The sequence below is a fragment of the Lipotes vexillifer genome, unplaced genomic scaffold, assembly GCF_000442215.2.
Source record: "Lipotes vexillifer unplaced genomic scaffold, Lipotes_vexillifer_v1.1 scaffold402, whole genome shotgun sequence".
NCBI lineage: Eukaryota > Metazoa > Chordata > Mammalia > Artiodactyla > Lipotidae > Lipotes > Lipotes vexillifer.
The window spans coordinates 2,307,589-2,334,901 of NW_006798409.1; the positions used below are offsets into that span (position 1 = coordinate 2,307,589).

At 43.5% G+C, this 27,313-nt stretch overlaps 1 protein-coding gene across 1 annotated transcript in view; it reads left to right on the forward strand.

The window, feature by feature from the left end:
- Positions 1-27,313, forward strand: part of KCNJ6 (potassium inwardly rectifying channel subfamily J member 6) — a 285,950-nt gene that overhangs the window by 65,093 nt on the left and 193,544 nt on the right. The window contains exon 2 of the mRNA XM_007470486.1: positions 8,586-8,637. Within this exon, the coding sequence (XP_007470548.1) occupies positions 8,613-8,637 (25 nt within the window). The 5' untranslated portion in view covers positions 8,586-8,612. The remainder of the gene's footprint in view (positions 1-8,585; positions 8,638-27,313) is intronic.

Genomic DNA, 27,313 nt, shown 5'->3' on the forward strand with positions numbered 1-27,313 from the left:
ATGCATTCCTTTTAGTTTTCCAGTTGTTCCTGAAGTTGTCATCATTTTTGCCTCTGGAAGTCATGGCTCTGAGAAGGAGAAGTCCTGTGACAGAAGTATGTGCAGGTGCTGGGGTACAGAGAGAACAGTCACTAGAAAATGGGTAGCTGGGTACAATGTCAAACAAGAGGTCGAATCTGAACGGATCCTCGAAGACAAGTAGGAGTTAAGTGTGCAGGCAAAGAAGATGGGAGGAGGGATGGAGCAATGCAATGGGTTCTGGTGCTGAAACAGGCTCATTTGACTGGAACATAGTTTAGAAGCAAGGAGTGATGGGGCTTGGGCCTGGAGAGGTAGGTGGAAGCCAGGTCTCCAAGGGAAGTGTCCTGACTTACCACCAAATGGGGCAGAGTTGGGAGTGCAGAGCAGCGATTAGAGGACTCACTGGGCTCAGAACTTGTATGGTGGCTGAAAGGAAAAGAAAGGAAATAATTATGGAAACTTCTCCCTTTCTGCTTGTGAACAGAGACAGTTTAGCAAAGCTGATGCCTCTGATGAAAGTGAATGGGAGAGGCATCGGCCACTGTAAGGGCTAGGATTCCTGGAAGATAGCTCTGGAGGTGACAAGAGCCTCAGAGAGATGCTGGCCCAGAAGGGAGGCAATAGATTGAGGGAAATTAGACCAAGAGAGAATTCCGGGCTGCTTCCAAGATTCAGTACTTCGCAGTTGAATCCTGGGAAGCTGGAGTGAACCTAGCACAGGTGCGTCCTGGGACAGGAGTGCCTACCTGAGTTGGCGGCAACGAGAACGGTGTCTGTGTGTTTCAGGTGCCCAGATCTTCTCGGTGCCTTTCTGCAGGCTGGCTCAGTATTCTCTTTAAAGGAAACCTCTTGATATGAGGTGGGTGATAATGCTTGTCTTATATTTTATGATATGTCCAGGAGCTCTAGGAAAGGACGAATGAGTCACTCATCAATATTCCAAGAAACCTGTCACACTGGGCATTCACGAAACATTGCTGGGATGTCGATGCAGGAAGTCTAGAGTGTAGCCCACGGGGTTTCGAGCAGGGGAGGACGCACGCAGAGGTTTGGAGAAATTCTGCAGCCATGTGATCCAGCAATTTCTAACCCTTAGCCCCGCAACCTGTCCCTCTCGAAAGAAGTTCATGTGCTCAGCATACTTCCAAGAAAGAACCCAGGGTGATGTTCCAAATCCTCTCTTCCCACCTAAGACTAAGGGCATAGGGGAATTGAGATGATATGAGTACAAGAACAACCTTGAATTCATCTAATTTATTTTTGTAAGACATCCTAATGCCTCCACGCAGTAGAACCCTCCCTAGTCTGGTCAACATGGTTGCAGTGATGCATCCTAGGGAACCCTGCAGGGTGACCTGTATACAAGGGACCTTAGAAAGGGTGTCTAGGGGAGACAGGGGCTCTCACCTTGTGCAGAGGAGGCCATATCTCCAAAAGCCTCCTATGTGGCCTGCCCAGTATGAATTTCACCTCCTCCTTCAAACACGCCCCTACAAATTTTTTTTACCCCAAATTCTATCTTTAGATCACCCTAGGAGGCTTTCACTGAGTAAATCAAGGATAAAAACTAACAATCCCATGTAAAATTGTACCAGACTCTAATGGACAAGTTCTTAATTCCTCAAATCCCTTGTCCCTTGGCTGCTAAGAGGGAGCTCTCTGGGTTTCCCCAAGGTTCAGGCCTTGGCACCAGCCTCCTCCTCCCACAGCTTCACACATCACCCCAACTCCAGCCCCAGTCACCCTTCTGAGCGACTCAGCCTGCCCGCCTTGGTCCTCCACAGTTTACACCCTAATTTTCTAAGCTGGCCCTCTGCTACTCTTCTTTCTCTTGGCCTCAGTCTACCTGCGATCTGCTCTTCCTCGGGTGCCAAGTTTCCCCACCTCTGTCTCTCCACCTGGAATATTCTGCCTCATGTCTCCCCTCCCCTCATCACTCTTAGACCCCCACCCCACCTTTTATTTTTGGCCACTCTGTGAGGCTTGCAGGATCTTAGTTTCCCGACCAGGGGTTGAACTCAGGCCCTTGGCAGTGAAAGGGCAACGTCCAAACCACTGGACTGCCAGGGAATTCCCTCTTCGACCCTTCTTGACACAGCGAAGCTCTTCCTCTGACTCTGGTTCCATGAGTCAGAACTTCTGTGTTTGACATTCAACTCCACTCCTTCTCAGCTCTGTGACCCAGAGCAGTTTGCTGAACCTCTCTGTGCCTCAACTTCTCCATCCCCAAAGTTGGGGGTAATAGCATTTATTTCATAGAGTCATGGTGGAAATTAAATGAGATAGTCTAGCAATGCACTTAACATAGTGTCAGGATGTAATAAGTGTGAAATAAATGTGAGGGGTTACTATTTTATTGTCTGAAACCATAGCTGCATACTGACTACTCATTTCCATGAGTTTTTTATTAGGCAAAAAAAGCTAATTAGTGGTTCTTAAATCCTCTGACCGATATTCTTCTGTAGCAACTCAAGGCAATATGTGGTACCACATTATAAGAACACTTACTTGATTGGTTACCTGAGGATGGGGCCATTTCCCTTTTAAATCAGTTCTCTGGTGACCTGCTATGGCATCATGTCAGGAAAGTGGAAAAGGGAAGCTGTGGATGGAGGTCACAGCTGGCACATTTATTGAGAAACCTAAGAATAAGGTGGGAGATTTGTGGCCCCTGTTTTTACCTAGAGGTGAGGTCCAATGAGGATACAAACTCATAAAATAACATTATCATTTCCCACTTTATATAAATGTTCCTTTAAGTGGTTGTAACTTTAAAAAAAAATCACAGTTTTCTGATGAACATAAGCACACATTTTTAGAGAGATAAAAATATCCAAAACGCAACTATGACTGGTTTGAAATATATCAGCTATGACGAGTTTCCCCCTCATCCTTAAAAGCCTACTTCTGGGTTCCAGAAAGTAATGCAGTCGCACTGTTCAACCCGAAGACCTCACTCAGCTGCACCAGCTACTGCCCTCTGTGTGCAAACGAGCCCCATGCAGCAGAAAATCCCCTCCTCCACCCTCTCTAAAACTTGGCATTCATGAATCAACCCCCCCACCAAATACACACACAGTGTCTTAGTCGTAGCTTTGAGCTACAGCCAAACTCTGTTATAATTGCCCTCATTAAAAACCCGTCTGTCATTTCAGACAGAGAAGTATGTATCTGGCATGGTTCCAGTAGAAAGCCACATTCACCCTAACTGAAACAGAAGTATGGGTATAAATCTCCACACACACAACACATATCCCAAGCAAACTGCTGAGCTTTTATTTATATTCCCAGGTATGGTAGAGAGAACACAGTCATACAGTAAGAAAATTAAATACCCACTGGCCCTGAGGGTCAATACTCTCCCCAAGAAGTTTGGTATGATTTTAACATCATACCAATCGGGGTTTTTTTCAGCATCTGTGGACATAGCTTGCTCAAACATGTCATCATGATTCCCCCAAACTCTAGATATTTCTGTTATTCCATTAAATGTATGACAACACAGTTGTAAGTGGAATTCCTCTTAGAGCAAAAGAACCCAGCTCTTTCAAGAAGTGTGCCAAGGTTCTGGAAACTTGTGTTCTGGTGGAGGGTGTTGGAAATGGGGGTGTGGGGTGCATGGCCACCAGCTGTTGACACTTATGATGAGTGGTCTCCTGGAAAGTAGGCAGCCTTAGGTCTTATTAGTTTCAGGGAAAATTGCTCTGTCGTATTTGGTACAAATGCCAGAGGTCAGTATTTGTCCTCTAATAGCAAGAACAGACTATAACCCTTGACCCCCACATGGTAGCCAAAGGGAATAATGATCACACACACACACACACACACACACACACACACACAGACACACACACGGATATAACACTTGGGTGCATTAATACACATTTTCTCATTTGCTCTTTACAATGGGCCTGTGAATGAAGAAACACAGATAGATACTACTTATCCCCACTTTACAGATAAGCAAACTGAAGCTTCCAGAGGTTAATATAGTAAGTGGATAGGAAGTAAAACCAACACGAAAACCTTTTAAAGTCTATACTTTATCACTATATTTCTATACTTCTCACTCACTCACATTCTCAAAATAGTAAGAACATCCAAGCAGCACAGACACAGTAAATAAGAACAACAAATTTTCAGACCAAATAGGCTCTTTTCTCCAAGACAATAAGATTCCTGTATCGTTTTAATTTTACAATGAGTAAACCAGTTGATTATGTCAACTATCAAAGCCTTTGGCTCCCAGAGCAAAGATATTTCTTAAGGACTCAAAGCAAACATATCTGTCTTTTTCATCTTAAAATATCGCCAATACTCACACTCTCTCCCGAGCTAAGTGTGTACAGGTGCCCTCTTCACACAGCTGACTACTTCTAGGGGCACCTCAGCAAACAGCAAACCATGTCTGAAATGAACAGACCAGGAAACTGTGGCCAAAATGTAAAATGCCTTGCTCAGCATCCTAGGGTGTTTCCGTGGCAGAGACTTCTGGTCTACCATACAGTTCCTCCCACCGTGATGGTTGTGCCAATGGGAGCCTCTGGAAGAGGCTACTGGGAAGTGGACTCGACTTTTCCAAAGGTCTCAGAATCCCTTACACAAATAATAAATTATGCAGTGATACACGATCACGTATGAGCATGCTTAGAAACAAAACTCAGAAAAGATGATCAGGAGGAGTAGCGGAAAACTGCAGAGATTGACTGGTACCCAGGGAAGTTCTTAGGGATAAATTTGGGAGCACAAGGAGGAAATGGAAGTTGGGTGATTGCCAAGGCAGGAAGGTACCTACAACCAGGGTGTGACAGATAAAGACAGAACCATCCAGACAGCCTGCCCTGGTTAAAAGACAAGGATTGCATGCTTACTTGCTAGAGAAGAACTGACATATTTCAAGCAGGGGTGCCTGGGTCAAGCCTGCATTTTAGATAGATCCCCCAGGATTGTTTCAAGATAAACCTTCAGTGTTGCAGGTAAGGCTGGAGACAGAGGGAAGCAACATCAACATTCCCTTTAAGAGACGGCAACGAAGGGAGGTCAAATTTAAGCTAAGTGAAATATCGGGGATGAGGAAGAAAAAGGAGGTGGGGAGTTCCCAGATTTCTGGCTTAGGTATAATGTGGGTTGTGATCCCATAAACCAAAGACAGAGAATGGAAGAAATCGCCCAGGTGTGAGGGGCTGAGTGTTGGCTGGTGGAAAGTGTGTGGGAATAGAGAGTAACCTTGGACACGTTGCTTTGAAACATGCACTAGACATCTGTGTGGTGCTGTGCAGTCAACGATATTTCAATGTAGAGGTCAGGGCTGGATGTACAAATTTGGAAGCCATCAGCCATTTGTGGATATTTGAGCCATTGTTGTGAATGAGACTGCTCCAAGAAAGAACACAGAGAAGGCAAATCTGAGAAACTCCAACACAGCACCAGGATTGTCGTATAAGGACTCTTGTCACAATATATCCCTATATGGTAGACTTGAGGTTCGCAGGGAGTAGAGGTTGACAAGGAGAAGAGACCACCTTGGTGGAAATTCATTTCTTGTCATGGGCTTCAGCTTCAATCAAGTGCATCACTGTGGAGTTGGACTTGACATTCCTTAGAAGATTCTCTTCCAGGTTGAACATGCTATCATTCCAAATCTCTTCCAGTATTGCAAATCCCATAACCAGGAATTTTACTTTGGAGGAAGCTCTTGGCTTTAGAAAAAGGAGGAGAATTTGCTTGAATGAAATGTAAATCCTTTATCGAGTATACATGTCATGTAATTGCAAACCTCAACTTTCCGATAATGAGGGAAGGACATAAGGAGTTTAAAGGCATCTCCTCGAATGACTAAACCACTTACACAGAAACATATGTCATGATTTCCACCATAAGTTATGCCATAGATGAGTCAAACTGGGAGAGCTAAATTTAGGACTTTTAAGGGCCCCTCCCCTTTCAATGTCAGAAGTTTCCGTCTGGCACAGGGAAGAGGAAAATGCTGACACAGGCAGTATTTGATTTCTCCAGGATATCCAACACATCTGGATAAAAATAGCTGCAAGGAACACCCACCAGCAAGACTGGAGTACAAAAGGTGGTGGGGTCCCTGGGTCATAAGAGATAACACAGTGACACATACACAAGAAGACAGACAAACGACAGGGCTTTGTAAGGATATAATGCCTGGAATCTGGGTGCCTGGGTGGTTTGGGGACTCTCACCACTGGGGCCATTAGAAGAGGACCAAGCTGAAGAGATGAGCGATCCAGAGTAAGACCTGATGGAGCACAGGGAACAAAGGGAAAGCAAATCATAGACCAGGATACAAGGAGAGATGGTGTAACTAGAGAGGCCAAACCAGCAGCAGAACTAGACTAAGAGGTGAAGTGGAGTCAAGGACAGAGCAAGCAGAGACAGAACAAGTTTCCTACAGGTCAAGGATGAATTTCACTGAGTTCTCACCATGGAGTTGCATCTATGCATGAATTGCCATCAACCACTAGGGTAGACTTGTCTTTGAAGCAGCCTCTGTGCACACACCTATGAACCCGCGTTGCTGTGAGATGTTCCACTCTGCCAGTCTTGTCTCTGCCACCCAACGCTCTTAGCCTCTCCAGTAGCTGTGTTTTTTCTTTACATCTTGAAATAAACCACATGGCAGGCTAAACATCATAGGTTAATGCCACCACAGTAGGATGGTAAATTATGGTTTCTTAGCTCCTTCTGTTCTCAAGGGCAATTATTATTTTAAGTAAGAGGCAGTGCCCTGGTTTCACTGCGTTATTGCAGGGCTTGTGCAAGTCAAGTGTACTTGTGGTGTGCAAAGTTGTTTATTGACACTCAACACAGACCCTTTTAGTTTGGGAATGGTGGCTCTAGAAGAATGAATAATGATGCTAATTGTACTTCCACACCCAAGCCATGACACGTTGACTCTAGTGCTAGCCAAGCAGCTGTGACGAGCTCAACACTAAACTGTGGCCATGGGGGAAAATAAATGCCACCTTTGGCTTCTAAGAACCAGAGTGTTGATGGCACAGGAGCTAGAGGACAGCTACGCGACAGAGTCAATGACATACCTACTCCATGTGAAAGCATGCTACTGTCGTTCATAAACAGCAGGTCGGAGAAAGAAAAATGACAGTATAAAAGCACAAGATACCACTTTTGCTTATCAGTTTGGCAAAGATTGGGGAGGAGTGCTAAAGCCACTGACAAGTTGGCAAGAATATACAGGAACAAATGTTTTTGAACACCGTCAGAGCCACGGTTTGTGGGGGACAATTGAGCAATACGTGTCAAAATTCTTAATAGTCATACTTTTTAACCAAATCATACCTAACTCTAATATTTATCCTCAGTGTTGATAGGACAAGGGCACAAATATGTGAGTTCAAGGATGCTCATCACAGCGTTTTATAAAATAATGACAATCTGAAGCAAATTCAGTGGAATCTGGTTGAGGAAATTATGGTGTAATTCATGATGAATGCTATGCAATCACTAAAAAATGATGATGTATTCTACCTTTATTGACATAAAAGATGTATGATACGGAGTTAAGTGAGAGTTGCTTACAACATCGTATGTATAGTATAGATATTTATATTTATAAAAAGGGGATTATATTTCCATATCTGTATATATTTACAGGTATAGAAATGGTAATAGAAAGATTTTCACCAAAATATTACAGTGGTTTTCTCTGTGGGGTGGCATCATGAGAGAACTATATTTTCTGATTTATAATTTTTCAATATTTTCTGAGTTTTTAAATAATGAGCATGTGTTAGTTTCATCATCAGAAAAAAATAAAGCTGTAAAAAAAAGTAAACTAATAGCAGCCAATATTTCAGTTACTACACATGTTAGGAGCCTAAGGAAATTAAAGAAATTGAAGAGAACTTTCAGAAGAGATTACCATTATTCTTAATAGCTCTGAAGTAATCTTCTAATTAGGACAGATTCAATCTATGTATGTATCATTCTCGATCTCAGACTCAGTGGGTTATAGCCTACATCCCAGTTGAAACAAAATGTTTTCAGCCCAAAATAGATAAGGTCATAAACCCATCAAAAATGATGACTTTCAAAAAACTCCAGGAATTCAAAAAAGTAAGACAAAGAAAAATGTACAAAATCTATTTAGCTTTTAGGAAAAAATCAGACCAAATGACTACAAAAATACCAGCTCCAAAAATACCAAAAATGCTTCAACAGGAGAAAATAGAGAGCAAAAGACTGGCATATGGATATCAAAACTCCAGTGTCAAGGAGGTTTTGAAAGCTGGTCATGTGTCACCAATTATACATATATCCAAGATCAATGTGACAGACACTCATTTCCAAGAGCACTGGTAAGTTTTTTAGGATTCTAAAAATCTCTTTTCAGTGACTGACTGATCATATAGCAATAATGTGAGATTTTAAAATTCATTTCATCATTGGTGACCAAATTCTAACATAAGAGAAAGGGAGAGAGAGAGAGAAAGAGAGAGCTGTTGTTACAGACCCATTGTGTTGACTCATATTTAAGATGTGCTTTGTACATAATTATCTTTTCTTCTCACCTCCAGGAAAAGCACAAAGAGGAGATTTCAACGATGGCCAAGTTGACAGAATCCATGAGTAAGTAACTTGAAATTTATTCTTCATCTTTGGTTTTGAATGGAAAACCACAAAATCTTGCAAAAAACACATCCCCTTGTGATTATCTGTTTTGTCTTTCACTCTTGTGATACCCAAGGTCTATTTAACACAGATCATATTGTGTTAATGATACATTATGTGTTTATCAAAATTCATCTCTCATGGTGTCCAATTCTGTGCTGAAATTGTTCCCCAACATTATGGAGCTAAAGAGTCAAAATGAATTTTGTTTGTAGCACTGCGTTGGGCATTGGGACCCACAATAATTTTAAACTGATTTTTAAGAGGTTTAGACAAAGTCTAAAGCTGAAGTTTTATGCACAGATATTCCATAGGCTGGATAATCTAAAGAGAGGAAAGAATGGCTTATTGTTGTTAGACTTGTTAGGTGCTGTTCAGAAATTTCAGAGAGAACCGTTAAAAAATGGAGTACTTGCGATGTAAGCAGCTTGCAATGATTTAGGTTTCGAATCTATCAGTGGTATAATGCTCTAAGCTCTTAAGCCAAATAAACAGGATACACAAAGCGTTTTGAAGAGAAAAGAAAAATTAATTATAATAAATCCTCCTGCAAACTGAGAAATGCAATTTCCTGTGTTGACGTTTAACTATTAAAGACCATGTGGATATGAAATAAATAGACAATGCAGACTTTTTTCCTTTGAAAAGGTACATTTTCCTAGTGATAGATTTCACATCTAAAGTGACAAGGGAAGCTTGCAAACACTTCTCCATTATCATTAGGGCCATAAACACCTACTTAAAATTGGCCTGCAAAATTAGCCATGGATCTTGCACAAATTTAACTGGCCCCTGTCTCCTCCTTCTACTATTCCTCAAATGCTGAGACTGTTAAATACAAGTGTTCTCCTGCAGCACAGTCAATGAGCCCTTATCTCCAAAGGTAGCCCCCCCTCCAAGAAAAGGTAATGTTACAAGGTTCTGTACATTGCATTTCTTTAATTCCTGACCCAAAACCTCTGCCTAATTTCATATGTCTTGAACACATGCTAATTTCACGATGGAAATGGCAGCTCACAGGGACTAAGGGAAGGACAAGGTGCTCCCACGTCTCTCTTCTGCTCTCCTTTCTGGGTCACTCCCTGACCTCACTTCATTCCACCCTTCTCTCTACCTCTAGCTTTGCAGATGGAAAAACGTTCCGAGGATTTACCACTTGGTTTGAAGAACACCAAACTGGTTCTCTGTCAGGGAAAGGCCCTTGAGTCATAGAAGGTGTTCTTCTCAGACCTGGAATGAAATAGTGAGGGTACCAGAACCACCATGAAACTGACATGCCTATGCTGTCAAAATATGGAGCGAGATTGGGACACACCAAGTAATTCACAATCCACAGCACTTTCACAGACTTGGTCCTAATCTCTAAATCCAAAGTCACCAACACAAAAGACTCACAGATTCTCTGAATGCTAGAAAGATCAACAGCTTGGAATCTAGCATCCTTTTCCATGAGTGGAGTCTGGAGTGTATGGTGCATTAAATCAAATAGTGTCTTGTGTGAGTTGTGATGCTAACAGGTTTTACCATGAGTCTCCTGTTAGAATTTGATCTCTAGTTCAGTGAATATTTTTTTTAACTCACCTAACTGAATTATAAACCATTTAGGGCACTATAAGAGATCTACTGATCAATATTTCTGATAAAGGTATTTTAATTTTTCTATATCTATTGGATCCAGATGCATTTAAATAAGAGCCCCTCCCTGGACCCTCCCTGATGTGTTGGTTTTCAGTTTCGTGTTTGCCTCTGCAATAATTCTAAGGACTTTGACCTATGCATATACTGGCTTAAGAGAATTCTGCCAAAATTGAATTACAAACCCTTTGGTAGATGAAAGGGCATAGCCATTCTTCTAACTTGCTCTGTCTTTAAAAAATTAAAATAGAAGAAGAAAAGAAAAGATCACATAGATAAGCTCAATGCGCAAAGGAAATTTAAAGTTTGAAAACGGACCTTGGAATCATACCCAACATTCCAGTCCAGTGATCCTGACAAAGATTTTTTAAAAATTATAAAATATATGACACACTCCTACTTTTCAAGGTGCTCACTATGAAAGTTAATCACATGGTCAACACTAACAAATAGTTCATCAAAATTAAATTCCTGAATAACGTTATATACAACTATACATTTATTCTACATAGGAAACCCGCAAGGAAATAAATACCTAATTATGCAAGGAGAGCCTATCAGTGGGCTAAGCAAAGAATTAACATTCAATCACTGCACAATAAATGTGATGAGAACATCAAATCCATGGCCACCAGAGAAAATGGACAAAAACAGAACCACGAATACCTAGGACACAGGGCACTGAATGAGTTTTCAGAGCCAGTAAACACTCTGCTTGTTAAACTGCCAAGCAAAAGCCATCTGGTTACTAGAATATCTCTCTGTCTAACTAGAACTAGAGAGCAGTTCTTTTGCAATCACCATAGGGGTCCAAATGCTTCTGATGGCTATGCAAGTACCATCATGGGGATGGGGTATCTTCTTCATCTTCTAGATGTGAGGAGTATTTCTTTCTATCACGTGCCATTAATCAACCACGTCAAAAACAACAGCATGCGTCATTTTCTTAAAGGGCAAGCAAGGGACGCTAAAATATTAACAGGTTTTCAAATGTTTAAGGAAAAACAACTTTATTTAATAAATACATGATAAGACTTCAAAATATATTGTCACATTGTAGAAGTGAGGAGGGTCATGATAAGGAAGAAAAAACAGAGAAAGGAAGAAAAAAAGATGAAATATAAGAAAATGCACTTGAGAAAAATACAGGGGGAAATATATATATATAAAAGACCCAGGGACACCCCTGGTGGTCCAGTGGTTAAGACTCCAAGCTTCCAATGCAGGGGGCATGGGTTTGATCCCTGTTCGGGGAACTAAAATCCCATATACCGTGAGGCATGGCCAGGAAATAAAAATAAATAATAAATAAATAAATAAATAAATAAATATTTTAAAGACCCAGAGAAGGAGCTATTAAGGAGGAAAGAGACAAAATCAGGGGGAAAGAGAAGACAAGAAAGCAAAGAGAAAGGAGGCAAAGACAGATATTGACAAGGAGGCTCAGGGGGTCTAAAATTCATAAACTACACACTTGCATTCATTGGCTGTGGTCATTGAATGTTTCAAAGCCTATTGTTTTTTTACCATTGTCCTTTGACATTTTAATCTCTGTTAGCATCTTAGAAAAGGATATTCTCATACTTCATCCATCAGAAACCCTGTTCCAAATGGGACAGCGGAAAACCCCACACTAGAGGAAGTTACTCTGAACTTGCCGGTCAGTAGCCAGGATTTTACTACACATGCACTAACGGAAACCAAGCTGAAAGCCTGACCCAAGTGGAGACTCCCAACCTTGTCCATTAATAGGCACACAGTGACCCAAACAAGGAAGCCAAATCCCACACTATGCTGTCCTTAGAGGTGAGGTTGAGGCTGTCGGGCTCGGTCCTGGCCACTCGAATCTAAGTCAGATGGTGACAAATTGCAGGTGTTGAGAGGCATGCAAATAGCCCGGGGCTCTGGAATCGTGATCTGTACAGAGTACCTTTGTAGGTTGTTCTTACATAGATTTCTGCAAGTAATTGTCTTCATGGTTGTCACCTGCCAATGTATCCCCCCACACCTGGGAACCTGTCAGACACCACAGGGGTCCATTAATACTGTGGATTACAATCAAATGTCTGTCTTAGTGATGAAGTTGCAAGGGCAGGACAGGTGGGGATGCTTTGCCCCCCATGCCTTCTACAAGTTTCAGGGCCCCTTCCCAAGCCCCACCCCCAGCGCTCTGCAAGCATTCTTGGAGTCCCACTTCTGCCTCTTTCTCCACATCAGTCACAGGTATGCAGTGCATCCCTGCAGCAGGAGACAGTGCGCAGGGCCAGCCATGGCTCACTCTGAATCATGACGGGAAGAGTTGACTTCTGTTGCTTTCTGTCGCCATCCGCCAGCCTCTCTCGGGCATGTGAGCCCCACAGGAGCCCTTCTGGTCCTCCCCATGGATCATCCTACCCAGGTTGTCCCCTCAGTTAACCCTGTGGTTATCACAACCGTAACACGTCTGCACAGGAAACAGTTACTCATCATCATCCTCAAATAAAGAGCAGAGTGGCCACTGTATCCTGAGTAGCTTCAGGGTGGTCCTTTCCCGGCCAGGAGAGAAGTGAGGGGACCCTGGTTCATCCCACCGCCCGGAGCCACGGGCCTGTTTCGTGAGGCACTTAGAGGTCTTGGCGGTCTGCATTAATGTAGAGGGAATTCCTCCTCCTACGATTAAAGTAATTTTTCAAATTTAGCCCAGACTTGAAATGTTCTAGTGTCAAATGAAATGAAGAGTGAGAACCAATTACAATCACCTCATATTAAATTAGCTTCATTAAAGCACAGTGGTTTTTTAATCATTTATTCTCTCCTCATGGAGCTGCTATTATCACTCCAGCATTGTGTTAAGCCCTGGAAGGATAAGGAAATGGGGTCCTGGCCCACACCATGTGCAGCGTTTGGGGGTGAAGGGGGTGGGAGACTACAGCACAGAGAATCAGGGTCTTGCAGAAGCTGTCTGGTGAGCACTGTAGCTGGAGGTGCATGCTTGCACGCGTGGGCATCATAAAGGCACCCAAAGGTTACGCAGGTTTCACCAGGCAATGAGAACATGAGTGCCCTGACCGAGGACCCAGGACCCAGCATGTGAAAGAGAGGGCAGGTGGGGGAGACAGCAGATGGCTGGGCACATAGGCAAGAGTCAGGTCATAAACGGACTAGTCTGCAGCTTCTGTTTTTTCCTGTGGATGATGGGGAGGCACTTAAGACCTGCAGAAAAGCTAAGACAGGAAAGGTGAGGCAGGGGGCTGAGGCCAAAGAGCCAGGATGGGCCCAGGGGAAACCAGAATAATCCACAAGGGCAGGAATGGCCACCACGACTGCTCCAGAACCATCCTCCTAAAAAGAGAAAGCTCAAGTTGGAACCACCAAGGCCAGGAGCCAGGAAAGCAGGTGTCAGGATTCTCCACAGGAGCACATTTGTCCCAAAGCATTAGGGTTCCTGACAGTGGGAGAATAGAGACACCGTTCCCTTTGGTATTAAACCCATGGGGCCTGTCCCCCTTGCTGGGGTACTGAAAGCTCCTTATCCCCTTGGGGAAATGCCCGCCTACCCTCTCAAACACACCATGGCCAGTGCCCTGCCCTACGCCCTCTTGGGTGAAAGGAAGATGTCACGGGTCCAGGCAGATGTGGGTACGCAGACTTTGGCTTCTGTTCATGGCTGTTAAGAGACCCCATAGCTGGATTGGGAGTTTAGGGCAATGGAGGATATTTAGGACAGGGCAGAGCTATTCTTTGCATGAGGTCATTAGGGCGCGAAAGGGCCCTCTATCCTCAGGGACTAAGGCTACACCAGGCCCACCAGATGGTGCTTTTTAAAATGTATCTTCTCCCTCCTGATAAAACTCAGACACTTTAAATATGGAAATCTGTCTCTTAGGCTCACCCTTACACAGGTAGTCACAGCATCATCTCAAAAGTCACACGACTTGATTTTTAAAGGTTATACTCCATTTATAATTATTATAAAATATCTTCTCTGTTCCCCATAACCTTTAAAAATTGTGAATCACTGTATTGTTCACCTGTAATTTATATAATATTATATATCAACTCTACTTCAATTAAAAAATTAAAAAAAGACAACAGAATACTAAATTCAAATTCTGAGGGAAATGATTTTCCACCCAAAAATTCATACCCAGCTGATAGGTAAGTGGGAGGAAAGAATACAGGCATATTACAACCGGAAAGCATCCTTTAAAAAAAAGGATCCCACACATCCTTTAAAAAAAATAAAACTTCAAGAAAGAGAAAAGAATACAGGAAAGAGGACACCATGGGTTATAAGAGCAGTGAAATTTTTAGAAAATAAAGGTGTAAATCTAGTTCATTAAATTCATGCTAATCACTAGGAAAACTAAAACCAGATACTGTTGACAGCATTTCCTCTGATGATTGGAAGTGGGTAGGAAGACCTTTTACTCTGTATTTTATACTCTTCTTTATTATCTGCATTTATTTTTGTTTTGGATACAATTACTTGTAATAAAAGATTTAATAAAACTTCAAAAAGGCACCCCCCAAGAAAAAAGAGTAACACGACTTAAAGACAGACCCATTGCTCTTGAGCACTCGTTCTTGCCCTTACACAGTTTAAATCATCACTTTGTTACTTGTGTTTATTATCTAAATGAACTCCTCTGTGACAGCCACACAGGGAAGCATCGCTCCCTCTCGTTCCTGGAAAAGGGACGTTTCAGGTCTTCTTAAACCCCTCCCCACACGCCCCATCACTGTCAGGTCTCCCTGGCAGTGTGCCCTTGACCCTCCTTGCTGTCTCGACCTTCTCTCTCCCATCAAGTCTCCCTTCTCATGTGCCTTCCTCCTCAACAGAGGGCACATGTTGCTCTGGCCACCCAGCATCTCCTCCAGACTCTCCTTTAGTAGTTTCCCACCTCCCTTCCTTTTGCATCTCCCAGCCTGAGACCGTGACCCCCTCCATCCTGCAGGCAAGTTGATGCAGATGGGCCACGGGGCTGGGCGCCAGCACAGGTGCAGACAAGCAGCCCCTCCCCTTCCCAGCAGCTCTGCCATGTTCTTCTGGGAATAGGTTCTCCAGGCTGAGTCTCTCACTCTCCCGTGACTCTGGGAGCCCCGTCTTATCCCTTATCCATCCCGGCTGCCCACACTCGCCAGATTGGCTCTGCCACCTCAACTAGCAACTCTGACCAGAGCATCCTCTTTTCTGTATCTTCTTTCCTGGGTTACCTGCAGGACACGGGAAGGGGGGCACAAGAGTGGATGCCCCGAGAAGCCAGCGTGGAGGGGCAGCAGAACGCAGATGGATGCAGAAGATTTTATTGTATGATACATTGGGTCCCTTCACAATATATCATTTCAGTCCCACCATTAGGCAGAAATGATTCCTTTGATCCAAAGCAGAAGAGAGAGATCCAGCAGCCTCTTCCCTGCTTGTGCTCCTCTAAAATGCTGTTATTTTTTTACTAAGAGGCATGTGCTTTCCTTACTGAAATATATCTTTTAAATTCAAGGATAATCACTTTCTGCTTGAGATTACAGGCCTGTTCAGTTGGAATCAGAGATTCTAGCTTGAGTTCAGAGGACCTGGATTATAGTCTTCATGCAGCTTAATGACTCCAGACACCATCTCCATGGGGATGGGCTTCATGCCCTGCCTGGTCCCCCCTTTTCCTCCCTCCCATGTCCCTCAATGTGAGGACTTCCTTGCTTCTTTGGTTTCCATCTGCTGCCTCCCTTCTGAGGCTCTCCCGACAACAGCCTGCTCCAAATAAGAAGGCAGCTTCCTTCCTTGCCATCTCCAGAACGAGCATGTAATTTAAAGGATTTGACTGGTAGAAACACACAGCAATGTTCAAAGCAGCAAACTAAGTGAGTAAATTTCAGCTTAGGGTGCCTTACATTTGTACAGATTATTACTGTTCTTCGTGAAAATGGAAATGGAGAAAATATGTTTTCTCAAGTTCATTTTCCTTCCTTTAAGATTTTTGGAGATCACTTTCACCCTCACCTTCTGATGAATGTTTGTGACTTGGTTGGTGAGAAACTCATCTCTGACACCGACAACTTCTCTTGGGCCCTAGGAAGATCTAGACTGCGTTTCTTGCCTTGGGCACCACTGACATTCAGATCTGGATAATTCTTCATTGTGAAGCTGTGTGTATTGAAGGATGTTTAACGGCACCCTTGACTTCAACTCACTAGATGCCAGTAACACCTTCCCCCACTTGTCACAATCCATGTCTTCAGACATTACTAAATTTGCTCCGAAGGGCAGGTCACTCCTCATTGAGAGACTGGGAATCACTGCTCTAGATAAACCAGGAAGAACCAGTCCTTTCTTCTTATGCAGCAATAGTGGGACTTTCTAGTCAATTGCAGATCCTCCCGAGGTTTCAGTCTCCAGTATCACTCCCTGCTACAGCCTCTACTTGATTAATGCAGAGATGGAAACCTGAGCCACTCTTGGTGGCCACCAAGAGAATCCATCTCCCTCGGCCACCTGGCTTTGGGGACCATCAAGTCAAGAGTATTTCTATTTTATTGATGAAGCCATTGGATGAAGCTTAGAAGGATAAAGGGATTTTCCCAGCATGATAATGTCCAAGAGGACAGTTGGAAACACCACGGCTCCTGGGACTGGCAGGAATAGGGGAGGTGGAAGGTGCTTGGGGAGAGAAGTTGGAGACCTCCTTTCTCCCAGAAGCTGGGAGGGGTATCATTCTTTCCAAAACAGCAGTTTTTAGGACCTGCCCATTAGCTCTGGCAATGACAATTTTTCTCTCTCACTTTGCCTTTCCGAGCCGTTGATGGTGGGAAGCCCGGCTCGGGGGCAGCTGCATCCACTCGGCCCTTCTTCACTGGTTTCCATGTGCCCTGATCTCAGAGGGCACCAGTGCCGTCGGCATTTCACTGGAGTGTCTCCCTCTCTCATTTGGGATCACAAGGACTCTGGTCCTCCTTCAGTTTCCACTCTTTTTACAGAAGGTCGTGGCACACAAAGCAGAGGCACGAGTCACCACGCCACCAGCCCAGGTTGGCAACTTGGAGACAGTCGCCCTAGCCAGGCTGCCACTACTGTCCACTGGGGCCACGAGCAATCAAAAATCTCTGTCTCCATCACCACCCCACCCCATCCACACACATCTCAGCAGCAGGCCGTGCTCCCCGGGCCCTCTTTGCCAAGCCCACGGGAGTGCATAGGTGACACCCCAGGGCTGTGGAGGAGCTGTGACGCCCCCTCGGGACCTAAGTGCTGAGTCCCCCCAATTGGGGGTCCAGCTCCCCCCTTGTCTTTGCTCCAGCCCAAAGGAAAAAAATAAACAAATGCTTTTTTTTTTGCGGTACGCGGGCCTCTCACTGTTGTGGCCTCTCCCGTTGCGGAGCACAGGCTCCGGACACACAGGCTCAGCGGCCATGGTTCACAGGCCCAGCCGCTCCGTGGCACGTGGGATCTTCCCGGACTGGGGCACGAACCCGTGTCCCTTGCATCGGCAGGCGGACTCTCAACCACTGCACCACCAGGGAAGCCCGAACAAATGCATTTTTAAACTCCCTCACCTCCCACTTCCTCCAATCCCCTTCCCTGTCCCCCACCTAATGCTGCCCCGGCTCTCTGTCCTTCCCCTCACCCCTCCCACGCATTGCTACCTGCTCCCAGGGCCCGCTCCACCCTCCCTCCACCTGCCACCATCTCTCGATCCCTCCCCTCCTTCCTCCCACTGCTCCCCATTCCTTCCCCTCCTCACATCCACCGCCAAACCCCCTTCTCCACGTCTCTGCCGACAACAAGTTTCATCAGGAGAAAGAGTGGGAACTCAGGGTCTCAGGCATCCCTCTGTGCCCTCAGGTTGCAGAGAGAAGGGTCCCCTGCGCAGAGGTGTGGCCGTGAGGAAGGCCAGAGGGCAGGGGGACCAATGGCCTACAGGGTGAGCAAGTGTGGCTAACCCAGACCTGGAGGATGTGAGCAGGTGTGTGTATAGGAAGCGCTTAGCTTGATATAAGGCATCTGAGATGTGAGCCTCAGATCATCGGAGGGAACAGCAGGGAACACTGAACTCTAAAGCCCAGGCTCCCAAGAGCACAGCACAGGCAGGGGAGAGACGCTGCCCAAACCTGAGGGCAGACCTGGACTCCTGAACATCTGGGTGGAGGAATTTGCTTTTTTACCTATGCCGCCCTCTTGGCCTCACTGATACTCCCCAGCAAAAGGGAATGAGGCCCTTCAGAGACTTTGTCATCACTCATCTGTCACCCGCTTGTCCCCTGGTGCTAGGCTGCTGCCCCCTCCCCCCTCCCCGCCCTACTCTTCCTCCTGGGGACAGATGTGTGAGCTGGGACAGCCCCTGGGCTCCCCGCGGCTCCCTCTGCCTCTCCCCTGGAGAGGGCAGGCCTGCCGGGGAAGCACCTGGCTCCTGGCGCTGGGGAAGACTAAAATCGGCTGACAGCGGATGTCACCTGGTGGGAGGGAGTCACTTCCCAGATTTCACCAAGTCTCGGCTTCACCAAGAGGAAAGAGCTGGTGGGGGGGTGTTCGGCAGTAACAACATCACTGCCTACATTTCTCGTGCACTTTTCTGCTTTGCTTTAATCTCTCACAAGACATTACAATTTCAGGCTCAAAGGCGTTAAAAGGAAGGGAGGTGGGAGGCGGAGGGGAGTGTCTTGATGTTTAAATATTGACTCAGAGAATCGCTCTGCAGCCCAGAACTGCATTCATAAAGGTTTCTACACAGTTAGCAAGACATCTCTGGCATGCAGTCGTCCTTCTAGGGAGAGCATCTTCAGTCAGCGTGGTCTTTCCAGGGTCTGACTGCCACTCAGCCGCCTCCTAGCTGTGAGCCCACCATGAATTACTTAACCCTTCTCCGAGTTCCTGCGATGGAGCATTGTTTTGATAATGTGTATAAAGGTAATAGATATGTATATATAAGCTAATATATATACTTATCCATATAAGCTTGTATAAATAATTGCATTTGAATATGTATATACATGCATAAGCTAACAGATATGATTGAAAGCTAATAAACATATTCATATAATCACATATTATATAATGCATGTTAAGCATTGAGCATAGCAATTGTCCCCTATCAGACCCTCAAAAACAAAAATGAAATTTCTTATGATCCCCACACCTCACTTCACTCACTATTCTCAAGCCCATTATAAAGCTATTCATATTGTGGGGTTTTGTTACCTTGTACTATACCCAACTCTCTTAAAGGTCCAAGGGCTGTGGCATGGCCGTATGATTTTATAAGTCGGCACTAGGTACTAAAAAATTCTTGTTGACTGATTTCAGCTACCTTAGGGATTTTAATACGTGGTGGTGTTTAACCTGTTGTACCTCTGTTCTGACAAGTAATATTTCACCTTATACTTGGACTTTCATCCTTGCCAAAGAGTCTCATTGTGGGTTTCATTGCTAAATACTGTAACCCTTTCAACTCAGTATGCAGACACTTTCCTCCCAATATCATATGCTCTCTCCTGCAACAGATGTTATATTGGTGATGTTTGCTCCCTAAATTCACACACAGTCCAGTTCACAGAATTAAGAGAGATAAACCTGGCTTTGGGTTTCCTGAAGTCAAAGCCAAACCAAACATCACTCCCTGCTGGGTTGCTAGGGATGCTTTCTTAGTAGATATTTAATTCAGATTATGGCTCTGGCTCTCACCAGCTAAATCAAAGAAAGGTGCCCCATGGTCATTGTGTTCTGACTTCTAAATAATACCCTTCCCCAAATTACTATGTCCTCCAAGTTGCTGGGTCCCTAACCTGCAAGCACAGGACTTTGCAGTCCTTTTTTCCAGCACACATTTTCAAAAAGGACGCTCTCATAGGAAAATGGATAGGAAGAAAAAAGTCTGGATTTTTTTTAAGCCAGAATGTTCTCATTCCCATGTAAGATGCACATTTTTTCCCCCACGGCTTTAATGAAAAGGAAGGTGTCAGATGCATGTCTCAGAGCCTCCCATGGAAAAGGTTTTCTCTCCATTTTCTCCTGCCAGACTTGTACATGTTGCTCCACGACCATCAAGGAAGGAAGGAATAAGACTTTGAATAAGTCAAGCGTTGTGTTCCTCAAAATGCAGGATTCTTCCTTGCGTACAATTTTTTAATCTAATTTTTTTAATAAATCAAGAGTGAGTCCATCACAAATAATTAACCAAGTAATCAATAAGTACTTACCAGCAGGCACGCAGAGTGTGTGGGAGGGGTGATAAATTATAAAACAAGAGTCAGGACCTTAAGGCTGACATTAAAATTTTAACACAACTTTGGACAACAAACTAACTCTTGTCCTGTTTTAAGGAAGTAGATGATAAAATTCCAAGTAAGTGAGGACCTACAGACCTCACCTTTTTCTTTTAACCAAGACATAAAATCAAATGAAGTTCAACTCACAACAACCCATTTTCTAGAGAAAAGTCAAGATTACGCTGTAGTTCACCTCCCTGTCTTTCCAGATTGGAAAGACCACAAGGTCATTATAGGGATAACCTTGAATCTGCTGGTTGTAAAACTAAAAAGTAAAGATTTGGACATTTCTGTACTTAATTATTATTGACCCTGGGCTATCTCAGCACTAAAGGTGAGATTTAAAAAGGGAGAGACTCCTTCTTGGAAGAACCAGGAAGAATTTGGGAAAGCTGGGCCTTCGAGAATGGACAGGGTTTTACCGAGGAGGTGAAGGGGTGACAGTGCTTCGGATTAGGGGGTGGCAGGGAGCTTGGGGGTCAAGATGAGGTGGGTGGTCATTATCTTAGGAGAAAGTGGAGGCAGGAGAGCACAGGTGTATTTGGAGAACAATGATCAGGACACATTGACTAAAGCTGGACATTTTAAGTAGGAAAATAGTAAGAGAGAAATCTAGGAATGGTGGATGTGGGTCCTTAATGCTGGAGAAGTTTCTAAGTTATCCTAAAGCCAAACATTTTCTGAAGTTTATTCCTATAGGGCCATTAGTCCCATGACATCCTCAGACTAATTTTTGTGGTGCTGGTGATTCAACTCTTGTAGCAGGTACTTGCCTCTCCCCTTGAGATCCCCACTGCCTATTTGTGTAGTAACGGCTTTAAGATGCTCTGCAGGATGTATATGTATAACTGATTCACTCTGTTATAAAGCAGAAGCTAACACACCATTGTAAAGCAATTATACCCCAATAAAGATGTTTAAAAAAAATTTTTTAAAAAGGTGTTCACCATCAAAAAACGTCAAGGTAAGAAAAAAAAAAAAAAAAAGATGCTCTGCAGGAAAGAAATCTGCTTAACTTCTTTAATAGAGTGAAAAACTGGGCTCCACAAGAGAACCACATCCTAATCCCTGGAACCTGTAAATGTTACCTCATATGGAGATAAAAGGAGGAGAGATCTTTGCAAATGGAATCAAGTTAAGGATCTTGGCTTGGGGAGATTATCCTGCATTATCCAGGCGGACCCTAAATGCAATCACGTATGTAGAGCAGAGGTGGCAAAGTGAAGACAGAGCAGAGAGATTTGAAGATGCTGGCCTTGAAGATTGGAATGATGCAGCCACAAACCAAGGACCGCTAGCAGCCCCCAGAAAGTGGAAGAGGCAAGGAAGAGGGAGTGTGGTCCTGCCGACACCTTGTCTCAGACTGCTCACCTCCAGAACTGGGAGATAACAAACTTCTGCAGTTGTGAGCCACCCAGGATTGGGTAGTCTGTAGTGGAGGGCCTAAGAAATGAACACAAAGGGGGATGTTGGCCTAATGACAGTTTTCCTCAGAATTACCTTTGTCTAACAGTTATATGATTATAAAGATTATAAAGGTGCTAAATGGGAGATTAAGAAAAGATCTGGGATATAGAAGATCTAGGGGATTTACTAACTGGGAATTTTGAAATATCCTGATACTTACCGACCCTCTAGGTTGACCAGAACAAAAATATGCACTATTTTGTATAAAGGCCCCTTTTAGATGTCAGTTCCACTAAAGCAAATTGTGCTGTCATATAAGACACACTCTAAATGTTTGTTAGAAATGGCTTGGCTCTGTGGCTCCAAGAAAGAGCAGCTGTCTTTCACTGAACCTAAGATGGGTGGTGAGATTTAAATCCTTATAAAAGAGAAATGAAGTCATGTAGATTTAAAGTCCTTTAAGAAATCCCCTCTCACTGGTCCACAGGCACCACCTCCAGCAAAACCATGGACCCCAACACCCAAAGGAAAGAAGGCATCTTCTCATTTCAAGCATATTGTCAGCAAAATATTCTTCTCTGTGCTGAGAAGGAAAACACAATTAAGAAGATTGTCTGGACAGATAATCCCCCACATAAAACAATAGCCAGACATCAGTTAGAGGCTATGGAGCACAGAGCTGTGTGGGCTTTCAGAAATGAGAGCTCCCAGGTTGTAGGAGCCCCGGAGCTGATCCAGGGACACTGGATGCTGAGTGGGGCTGAGGGGACAGAATTGGGCACCTGGGGACACCGCCTTCCCCACCCACAAGGAGTGGGGTCACTGCCGTATCCTGACACACTCTCCATTGTCAAATGGTGTCTGGGGGCTACTCCCCAATGCCCAGACCTTACGTAACGAGGGACTTGTCATCTTCCATGTGCATCCCAATGGTTCTTACAGCTGTCTCTCAAAAGGGCAACTTCCGGGCAACTGGCTCATCCAGAACAGTAGCTGCCAGTTGCAGTTCAGTTCAGTTCAGAATGTCTCCTTTGAAACACTGTGAATGCAATGCTTTTTTAAAAAAAAAAATAAATAAACTGTATTTATTTATTTATTTATTTTTGGCTGTGTTGGGTCTTCGTTGCTGTGTGCGAGCTTTCTCTAGCTGTGGTGAGCGGGGGCTACTCCTCGTTGCGGAGCACAGGTTCTAGGCCCACGGGCTTCAGTAGTTGCAGTGTGAGGGCTTCTCACTGTTGTGGTTTTTCTTGGTGCGGAGCACGGGCTCTAGGCACGCCGGCTTCAGGAGCTGTGGCTTGTGGGCTCAGTAGTTGTGGCTCGTGGGCTCTAGAGCGCAGGCTCAGTAGTTGTGGCGCATGAGCCTAGTTGCTCCACAGCACGTGGGATCTTCCCGGACCAGGGCTCGAACCGGTGTCCCCTGCATTGGCCGGCGGATCCTCAACCACCGAGTCACCAGCGAAGCCCTGCAATATGCTTTTTGTAACAATTAGGTGACAAGTTCCTGTGGGTTGATTCTCCTCCCCAGTTTGAATCCTTGCATTGACTCAGATACGAAGTCACATCTCTGGTTGCTCCTGACTTCCGCTGGCCTAAAGAAATCTTTTAAATGATACAACCATTTGATAACATAACTCTAACCCAATATGATTACAGCAAAACTCTGTCATTCAGGATTTCTTATGTAGTTGCTGTGTGTCTGCTCTTTTGCTGGATAAGATGGGAGATACAGACTCTATCAATGGAGTAGAATTTTCTAGTTGATTAACCAGACCCAGGTGTCTGGAATCTTCCTATAACCATATACAATACAATTAGGAAAAATAAGAAAATGACGAGGAAAAAGAAAGTACTCTACATGTATCCCTTACACAGTAGACATAAATATTCGTTAAGTGAATGACTGAAAACAGAGATTGTTTTGAAAAATAATTATCCTCTGAAGGGGAGTAATGGCTTTGAGTATGAGGTTTCCTTTTGGGGTGATGAAAATGTTTTGGAACTAGATAGAGGTGGTGGTTGCACAACATTGTGAATGTATTAAATGCCACTGCATTGTCCCCTTTCAAATGGTTAGTTTTATGTTATGGGAATTTAACCTCAATTTAAAATAAATAAATACTTTCCATATTACATCCTGATATACTGGGAACAGACTGATTTAATCATGTCTTCACAAAACTTTGCTAACGTGATTGTGATGACTAAGAAGCAGAAAGGTCCATAGAACAATAAATCCTTGCATGGGAAAAGTTTTTACACTGCCAAACTATTTGATAAGACAAAAGTACTTCCAGAAAGTTCTCTTTCCCCTGTCAACTTATGGCCATCTACATTATTTATTTTTGAGTCTGGACTGCTTGAAGCCTTTCCCATAAATATGGAATCCTCAAAATGCAAATTTTGTATCCCTGTGTTTTGTAGGCACCATAGCTCTTTTCGTAAGAGAAGAAACTCATTTTCTTGATGAAGACCCTGAGGCAACACTGCTGGTTAACCCATTGGCCCAAGGGGTGGGAAGTGGAGGGAGGGCAGAAGAAGCAAGCCTGAAATTTCTATGTCCCCCAAATTTCTATGTTGAGGGAACAATTTTTTACATAAAAGTCAGGGTTGAGAGAGGTGGCATAAAAGAATAAAAATGACTAAAACTGCAACTTGGGAGACGGGCAGAACCCATGTATCATGATATTTTGATGTATTTTGGCAGAAATCAAAACAAATAACCAGATAAAGGATTAGGCGCTTGACAACAGTGCTAGAGGGAAAGTGACAAATCTGGCAATAATGTGCACAAAACAGCATGTCCCTGACACTAGGCAAGTAAGAGCAGACATCAGGAGAGCTATGTCTTGTCAAGTATTTATGTGCTGTGGTGTAGTAAGAATATATGTGGTCTTGTCCCTGGGTCCTGGAACAGGGCTTCAAAACCCCTTGGAGTTTCTTCAGTGAAAAGAGTGTGTTTGTTCTGCTAACAAGGTGACTCATCATGGGCCCCTAGTTCAACCCAGGATGGGGGCTGGTCACCAGAAATGCCAAGCCCAACCTTGGTGCAGGGGAAGGGACTGGAGATTGAGTTCAGTCATATGGCCCATGACTTCATGAATCATGTCTATGTACTGAAACCCCCAATAAAAACTCTGGACATGAGGCTCTGTGGAGCTTCCCTGTTGGTGAATACGTTGACATCCTGGGAGGGTGAAGTGCCCTGACTCCATGGGGAAAGGGCATGGGAGCTCTGCCTCTCTCCTAGATCCCACCTATGTGTGTCCTTTATAATAAACTATAATTGCAAGTCTAGCACTCTCTTCAGTTCTATGAGACCTTTTAGTGGATTATCATACCTAAAGGCATAGTGGGAACCCCAGAATTTATAGCTAGAAGTGTGATAAGACATATAGGTCAGAAATGCAGATGGTCTGGGGACCCCTAAAATGCATCTAGCATCTGAAGTAAGGACACAGCTGTGGAGAACTGAACCCTTAACTTGTGGGATCTCGCAACATCGCCAAGTGGTTAGTGTCAGAATTGAATTGCAGTGCACCCAGTTAAGGTGGAAACAGACCATATATATATACAATTTCAATTTCTACCTCACCAAACAATGAAAAACATCCTTAAACAGGTAAAATTCTGACAGTTTAACTTTGGAAACCCAAACAGAAAAACCTTGTTCAAAACTTTATGCAATTTACTTTTGTTCAAAATTATGAATTCTGATATATTCCTAATGCTATCTTTGGCTCTCTTTTTCTCAAGCAGAAGAAATATTACTTCTATTTACATGAAATTAGAAAATTAGGTGGGTTTTTTTCATCTATTTTCCTCTCATCCTTTTTTCCAGATTTTTCTGGTGGGAAAATTGCTTAGAATTTAATTAATGGCTTCTTGGGGACCTGGCTTTCTCAACAGCCAAATATAAAAGATGAATGAATCAACTTATGGCAATTTGGGAAGGCATACCTGCATTCTTTTAGGAGCCATTACGTACATCAGAACCAGTAGCATAAAGATACAAGAAAAAAACAGTTTTAAGAAGACTGACAGATTTACTAAAAAGCATAACCACATAATTTTACAAGTAGTACATTATTTGAGAGGGAGTATAGTTTGAGACATTTTTTTCTTTTAAATATATTATTGCCTTTCAGATCTCCAAACATTCTCAAACTCTCTTGTCATAATCACTCTAATAATAAGTAATGATGGTTTTCAAATGCCAAGAGTTAACAAGTCTAAGAAGCAAAAAAAGAACAGCCTCATGTTTTGAGGCTGACATGACATTCTGATTTCAATTCTAAAATCAGACAACTTAGCATAATATGTTTTTCAAATAATAAGATCTTACATTTTTTTCCCTAGAACTTTCCAGGCAAAATGGTCAATCAAATTGAAACACATTTGTAATATTTGACCATTTGCTGCCCCAAAACATCCAGAATAACAACAGAAGAAATTATAAACAAAAAGTTAAACAATAAGCACCTAAGGCAAATATCCCGTTGGTCCAATGTAGATGAGACCAAATAATATGGAAAACTATTCAAATATCCAGACAAGTATAATCATACAAAAAGAGCTTTCATATTAATTAAGGAGTAAAATAATATACTTGTGGAAATTACCCCCACACTTAATTTTTTCAGCTCATCAAATATATGTTTGATCCCATCTGTTAATATTTTAAAGTTTCTGCCCAACCTTTGAAGGGTCGTATCCTACAGTTTACACTTCTTACCAGCAGGATTCACAACCATTTTGATCCTTGCCTGAAAGGCAAAAAAATTGAGTATATATTGTTTTGAGCCTTAATACACATCCTCTAATGGAAAAAAAGGTAGAAGAGGGTGAGGGAAAGGTTAAGAAAAAAAATCAGAATTATTCCTCTTGAAATCACCTCTGTTTCTCAGCAGATTAAAAATGTCAGTGTGACAAAAGAACAAGAGAAAACACATTAGGACCACATAAGAGACCTAAGAGGTAACTGGGCTGGGGGAGGGGAGTCTTATCATGATGGAGAAACTGTCATTTTTAAATTGACTGTGTTGTAGGTTACTATAGAGACCTACATTTCACGACCTGATGCAGGGCAGTGAACCTACAAAAGTTTCACACACTTAAGCTTTCATGGAGTAAAACATGGGGTTCTGTCATCATTTGGATGTTACTGGCTTATTAGGAGCCCCAAGGAAGGGCCATTGCATTCTAAACTGGCATGCTGTATGTTCTAGTAAGTTGCCTCATTAGTCCCTGCCTGCCTTGCACGGGATGTATCCACACTGCAGAAGCCCAATGGACTGAAAGGCTGGTTTCCATGGAGACGTTTTGCAGCCTTGCTGTTATTTCCTATGGAAGGGAAAGA